At 48.4% G+C, this 7,339-nt stretch overlaps 1 protein-coding gene across 1 annotated transcript in view; it reads left to right on the top strand.

Annotated features, from left to right (window-relative positions):
* Nucleotides 1–528: 528 nt before the first annotated feature.
* MITF (melanocyte inducing transcription factor) overlaps nt 529–7,339 on the top strand; it is a 237,462-nt gene continuing 230,651 nt past the window's right edge. The window contains 1 exon segment of the mRNA XM_004018330.5: nt 529–799. Within this exon segment, the coding sequence (XP_004018379.2) occupies nt 696–799 (104 nt within the window). The 5' untranslated portion in view covers nt 529–695.

Raw genomic sequence — 7,339 nt, 5'->3', positions numbered from 1 at the left:
AGGGACGCACAAGAACAGTACTATTTTACTTAGAGAGTGAAGGAAAGTTCCTCCACGCAGTTCCAAATCGAGGACAGGTTGATTTGTCGCAGCAGCGCTGTAATGCATGTAGCCTAATATAAAGTCTGTTTAAGAGAGACTTGAAGGCTGAAACTTTCTAGTGCCAAAACCCTTTACTATATATATATATGTTTTAACAAGGACTTGGCGTGCCCTCGCGAATGTGTGAGCTTGGAGGAGTGATGGTAGGAGAACACAGCTGAGTCCATTCTTATTAATATTAAATGGTCAAGTCTGTACCCTTGAAGCTAGTGGAGAGAGAGAAGGGAGAGGAGCTGCTGACATTGACAATGAATCCAAACAGGAGTTGCACTAGCGGTGTCTACCACGTTGCCTCTGCCCTCGCGTAGCCTTCTGGGAATTGTAGTTTTGTGGCGAGCAGCTCCCCTGGCAAGTCGGGTATACTCGGCCGGGCTGTGACTACAGATCCCAGACGGCGCCGGGCAGCCGCCCCTCCCGTCCCGGTTCGAGTGTAAACTCCCGGCGCCGGGGCGGGCGGCCGCGCGCGGGCCAGCGGGCTGAGCTCTGCAAGGCTTGGGGGCGCACCGCTCGGGGGACCCAGGCCCCGCCACCTCCACTCCGACCCCGGGCTCGGTTCTCACTTTGGAGCAGTGCGAGGACGGGAAGCTGGAGCCATGCAGTCGGAATCGGGGATCGTGCCGGATTTCGAAGTCGGGGAGGAGTTTCACGAAGAGCCCAAAACCTATTACGAACTCAAAAGTCAACCTTTGAAGAGCAGGTGAGTGGTGACAGCTGGAGGGAGGCGCGGCCCGCACCTGGGGGACCCGTTGCCGCCCACTCTGAGGCGAGGAAAGCAGCTGGCTCGGACTCTGGGACAAGGACCCCGTGCCCTTGCCCCGGGGCAGAGGGCGAACTGACCCCCGCAGTTAGGGGCCGTGCCGGCCGGACGGGTTCACCAACGAGGGTCTCCGCCCGAGCGCATTTTGGGGGTGCGGCGGACAGCCCCGGACAGCCCGCGAGGGCGAGGGGATCCCTCGGTTGGGGATACCAGCTGCGGAGAGCGGGTGGGGGCTGGGGAGTGCCCCGACGCGGAGGTGGGGGAGAAGGAGCGCCGGGCAGGGACGCGGTCAGTTTTAGTTTCGAGTGAACCCCTTTTCTGAAAATCCCAGCGTGCTGAGAACTTGGGGGAGGGAGAGCTTACGGTGGATCGAGCGCGACGTTAGAGATGAGCAATTAGCTCCTGTGTTGTTGGCGGCTTAGGAGTCGGGCCCCTCTGGGAAAACCGACCTCGGGCCGCCTCCAGGTGAGGTTTCCCGAGCCCCGCCCCTGACCTTCCCGGCCGCGGCACCCCTGTGTGGGAGGGGCGGGGTGCGAGGTGGGGGGGTGTGTCTCCTTGTCCAGGTGGAACTCCCAGGGCTTTGGGGTCCGATTCAAATACAGGCCTTCCCTGGAGGGGGAAAAAAAAAAAACAACTTTGAGACGGAGATTTGGCGAGTGACCGCTGTTGGGCCGCGACATGTCTTTAATTCTCTGGGCACTTCTAAAACTGTTTGGGAGGAGAGTGAAGACACCTGCTGGTCTGGCGTCCCATCACCCCTAGTGCTCACTTCTTACGCTGCCTCCACTCCCACTTGTCCGTTGGAGCAGTTTGGTTGTCTTTCTTCCTCTCTGTCCTGTGGCCACTCAGGACATTTCCAGTGTTTACTAAGAGAGAGGTGGTCAGTTGAGGCGCTGAGAGTAGAGAGGGTTTAGTTCCATCCCTCAGTTGTGAGGTAGCATGAGGCTGGAACTAGAAGCTTCAGCAGTGCTTCTGCATCCTTTTCAAACCTTCCTGCCGGCCCTTCACTGTCGATAGTGTTTGGGTGAAGGGGCCTGGCTGGCAGAGGGGGAGAGGGTCCAGAAATCATGGTGAAGGAAGGACTGAATCCGGAGTGAAGGGATGTGATCATAGCTGCTGGGGCATGGGGGATTGGTACTTGTGCAGTTAGGTTCGTTTCCTTCAGGGCTGTGTCAGACTCTGAATCCACTTTGGAGAAGAAAATCTGCGGAGAGCACACCGACTGACGGGGTGGCTGAAGCAGCCTCTTGGCAGATGCTTCAGGGAGATTGGAAGGAAACCTCCTATGCAGTTAGTTGCCTAAAACCAGCCTTTAGTTAGTGGTTTCTCTTCATAATGGCTGTTTTGTGTGTGAGCCTAGATTGTGTGTGTTGGGGGTTGGGGGTGTGGAGTAATAGTGTGTAAAGGGTATTGTTGGTTATGCTCATTGGGGCTTTATCTGTATTCGGCTGAAGGGACCAGTGTTTTACCGAGCAGTCTCTGCTTTTGCTTCTATAAGCAAATGCTTACATGGCCAGAATGAGGGAGGGAGTGTGTGTGTGTGTGTGTGTGTGTGTGTGTGTAGTCCTGAAAGAAATGAATTAACCGGACTGTTTGGAACATTTTTGATGGTAGCTGATACATAACATTAAATAAATTTGAGAGAGTGAGGAAAATACCATCTGGAAAAACCCAAATGAATGCCATGAAACTCACGTTGGAGGATTTGGGGCCTGTTCTTTTTCAGAGTCGGCAAAAAAAAAAAAAAAAAAAAAAAAGACTTGCAAGGGTTGAGCATCCTCAGGAGCTAGCTTGCACGTGTAAAGAAAATTTCGGGGACGTGGGAAGCGCTGGTTTCACACGTTGAAGCTGGAAACAGGTGCAGGATGGAACCGGTGCACAGAGAAAGGCTAAATGAAAAAAGTTGTAAAACTTGTCTGTGGAGCAGACACATGCTCTTTGAAATAAACCAGTGAAATAAAATCTGTGAATAAATATATGGGGTTGGCAAAATTTCCCTATAGTACAGTTTTCCACAGTTTTCTGATGTATTGTCATCGACATCTGTTGTGTGACTTTGCAAGGGCTGCATGTTCAGGGCCTCCTCCTCGTGGCTTTTTGTCTCAAGTCTTTGCCTGGGCACCTCCCTTCTTGTAATCTTGGTTGGAAAAAGTTGAAATCAGAAGGGGAAGATGGCTGCAACTGCCTTGTCTATCAGATGTATTTTCTGGATTGTCTTTTGGAGTTGAAGATATCTCTAGAATCCTCCTGAAAAAGAAGACTGTTAATTGCTCAGTTGTGTCCAACTCTTTGCGACCCCATAGACTGTAGCCTGCCAGGCTCCTCTGTCCCTGGGATTCTCCAGACAAGAATACTAGAGTGGATTGCCATTCCCTTCTCCAGGGGCTCTTCCCAACCCAGGGATCCAACGTGGGTCTCCTGCATTACAGCCAGATTCTTTACCATCTGAGCCACCAGGGATGCCCCTAGAATCTGCCTACTTGTCACCAACTCCTCTGCTCCCACTTTGGTTCAGACTGCCACCTGGCCTCGCTGGCTAATTTTCTCTTACCTGTTCTCCTGCCTTTTTCCTTGCTGACTCTCAGTGGATTTTTCAACACAGGAGCCACAATGTCTATGTTAAAACTGGTTTTCAACCTGAATGGTGGCTTGCCCCACTCAGGGGTCATTCACCAATGTCTGGAGACATTTTTGGTTGCTACAATGGATGAGAGTTACTACTGACCTCTAGTAAGTAGAGAATGGAAATGCTGCTGAACATTCTCCAGTGCTCAGGACAGTCTCACAATGAAGAATTATCTGTACCCAGATTGTTACTGCTGAGGTTGAGAAACCTCATGGTAAATGTATCACATCATGTTCTCTCTTCAGAACCCTCCCTGGTATCAGTAAAACTCGAGACCCTTAAAGTGGTCCAAGGCAGACCACTTTATGGGCGGGCTCCCTGTCAGTGCTGACTGTGGGTCTCTTGTTGCTGTTCCCCTGGCTCCCTCTGCTGCAGCCAGCCTCCTCACCATTCCCGGAACACTCCAGACCTCTCCACCTCTGGCCCTTTGTAAGCTGCACTTGCTGGTGCCAGCAAATGCACTTTCTGTCTTTGTCCGGAGAGCAGTAGCGTTCATTCCCTCCCCAGCCGACTTCATGTCTTCCCTTAAATGTCTTTCCTGCCTTGAGCACGCTCTGTGCTGTGGCTCTCCGTCTAAACTCTCAGTGTCCCTTGCCCTGCTCAGTTTTTCCCACAGTGCTTACATTATGACCTAGTCTATCATTTTCTAATGGGTTCCAGTTATGCTGTGTTTCTCTGTACTAAATTGCAGGGTCCAAGGGGATAGGAATTTCTGGGTCTTCCTGGTTTACTGTGATGCCCCCAGGACCTAGAACAGAGTTTCATCATCAGTGCTGTTGACACTTTGGACTGGATAGGTCTTTGGTGTGGGGGCTGTCCTGGGTGTTGCAGGATGTTTAACGGCATCCCAGGCTTCTTCCTGCTCAAGGCCATAGCATCCCGCCTCAAGTTGTGACATCCAAAAATATGTCCAGATGCCACCAAATGTCCATGGGACACAGACTCACCCCTGTTGCAGATGAACAGGCCTAGAACAATGCCTGGCACAATAGTGTTTTGTTGTTTGACTATGTGTTGTTTTCTCCCTTTGTATTTCATTCTGGATGGGCCATTTGATTCTGGTTTTTGCATTTAAGGCTGCCTTCCTTTTAAAATAGGTATCCACCATGCTGTCTCCAAAGAGGAGTTTATATATTCTTCATCTGGACTAGGCTTAGATGTGCAAGTGTTTGATGAGGAAAGACAGTTTCATTCCTAACCCAGACCTCCTAGGCTTTAGGAATGTGAAGCCAGTGGATTTAGGTGATGGAACTCCACTTTGGTCACAATGACTGGAGAAGCTGGGTCATAGAGAGACACACACAAGAGAAAAGGGCCTCCTGAAGAAATGTTTGCAGTTTGGTTCCTCCCCAAAGGTTTTTGAAACCTTGGTGTATTCTCCTGGAAATGAGCCGTGAATGGTGGGTGGCAGAGGAAAGGTGCCAGATATGAGAGGATGAACCCAGATATCGCACATGGGCACAGTCAGGTCAGGGTCAGATGTGGAACCATTGAACCATCAGGGAAGGGACTCTCTGTAGGGCTTTAGGTACCCCCCCCATCAAATTTTTTTTAAATATGGTAGCATCTTTCAGGTTCATAGTTGTTTTGTTTCGTTTCAGTTCAGTTCAGTCGCTCAGTCGTGTCCGACTCTTTGCGACCCCATGAATCGCAGCACGCCAGGCCTCCCTGTCCATCACCAACTCCCGGAGTTCACTCAAACTCATGTCCATCGAGTCGGTGATGCCATCCAGCCATCTCATCCTCTGCCGTCCCCTTTTCCTCTGCCCCCAATCCCTCCCAGCATCAGAGTCTTTTCCAATGAGTCAACTCTTCGCATGAGGTGGCCAAAGTACTGGAGCTTCAGCTTTAGCATCATTCCTTCCAAAGAACACCCAGGGCTGATCTCCTTTAGAATGGACTGGTTGGATCTCCTTGCAGTCCAAGGGACTCTCAACTTGGTGCTAAATTCTGTGGCTTTGTAGCTGCTAATGCCCTTTTCCTGGACAGACTTCAGAATTTATTTAATCTAATTCCAGTTTCTCCTCTTCTCAAAGTTTTAATAATGGTTTAGATAATGGTTCTTTAACTTCCCACAAATTAGAAATGGGAATGAAAATGAGTATTAGGTTTATATTGGCAGGATGAGATAGAGCAATGGTTCCCAGATGCTGATTCAGAGAGAGGTGTGTGAAATTGTTGCAGATTTGTATTCAGATGAGAAAGAAAAGATGGTTGTGTCCAACCCATGCTCACATGCATGAATTTCCATGTAAAGTCACCACCATTTCTTGGATTTAGTCTGAGATTTTTCCTGGGCTTCCCAGGTGGCACTAGTAGTAAAGAACCTGCCTGCCAAGGCAGGAGACATAAGAGATTCAATCCCAGGGTCAGGAAGATCCCCTGGAGGAGGGCATGACAACCCACTCTGGTATTCTTTCCTGGAGAAGCCCATGGACAAAGGAGCCTGGGGGGCTACAGTTCATAGGGTCACAAAGAGTCGGATACGACTGAAGCGACCTTGCATGCACCCACATCTTCCTATTAAAAATACCCTTTCATTTATAAAATGAGATGAATGATTGTTCATTCTTGGCAAGACGGAACTGTCCATCTTGTATTGATTTCGGAAAGTTTTCTTGATTTTTCTTTCTGTCTGATCTGTAGAGAATTACTTTACATGGAGATTTAAGAGGATTGTTCTATCATTTCTGTCTGTCCCTAACAAGCTGAGTGACCTTGGGGAGGCTGGATGACCTCTAAACTCAGTTTCTTCATCTGGCAACTGAGGGGCCTGCCTCCTAAGGGTCTTAAGGACATTAATTGTGACATTGACTATGGAAAAGTATTAGCATAATGCTGGGCACATATTTAGTGCTCAGTAAATGTTAGCAGATGTTCTTGTTACTTCTCTATTACTTAGCAGTGAGTCCTGACCTTCCAGAATGTGTTTGCATTTGGTTGACTCTGGCTTTCTTCTCTAAGGCCAGCGTTGTTATGCAATAAAATTATCCCAAGTTTAGTAAAATCTTTTTGCTTCCCCCCCTAATGAGGTGCTGCAGATAAATCTTTTGTGTTTTATAATTTTAATGCAGTCCTTAATAGTTTCTTTATGCTGGTTAAAAAAAAAACAAACAAAACATCTGTGGCATCATCACATACATACAGATTCATATTGTACACATATATATTGAGTACCTGCAAATTCATACCGATGAATGCTATTAACATTTACTGAGGCCGCACTGTGTGCCAGCCCCCGTCCTAAGTGGTTTTACATGTGTTAACTTGCACAACCTGCTTGAGATGATAATAATAAATAAGAGCAATAATGTTGTGGTTATAATTTTAAAAACAAGTAACATGCAGTGCTTACTACATGCCAGGAATGATTCTGGGTATTTTACTTCTGTTAACTCAGTTAAGTCTCACTTCTACCTTGGGTGCTTGTATTTTTGCTGTTGACATTTTAAGAGAAGGAAACCAAGGCATCATGATTAGATGGGCCTGGTTCTGGCTCTGGTCCTGTGTTCCAGTGCACTAGTCTGGGCTGCCCTGTGAAAGGCACGGGGCCTGCCTGTGCTGCGCCTTCTCCAAAACTCGCCTCTGTAGTGGGAGGGAAGGGAACACACAGATCCAGCCAAACATACAGGACGGAGTGTGATAATCAGGGGCATGAGCCATGGGAACGTAATAGAGGAAGGGAAACTGGGGTGGAGTTTTGTCAGTAAATAAGGGGGTTCGATTTTGGCATTGAATGTCAAGCAATACTCAAAGCATAGTTCTTTATAACATTAAATAAAATGTTACATGCTTTAAGGCATGATTTTTTTTTATATGAACCATTTTTAAAGTCTTTATTGAATTTGTTATAA

This window comes from Ovis aries, chromosome 19, assembly GCF_016772045.2.
Source record: "Ovis aries strain OAR_USU_Benz2616 breed Rambouillet chromosome 19, ARS-UI_Ramb_v3.0, whole genome shotgun sequence".
Classification (NCBI taxonomy): Eukaryota; Metazoa; Chordata; class Mammalia; order Artiodactyla; family Bovidae; genus Ovis; species Ovis aries.
This window is presented reverse-complemented; position numbering and strand designations above follow the sequence as displayed.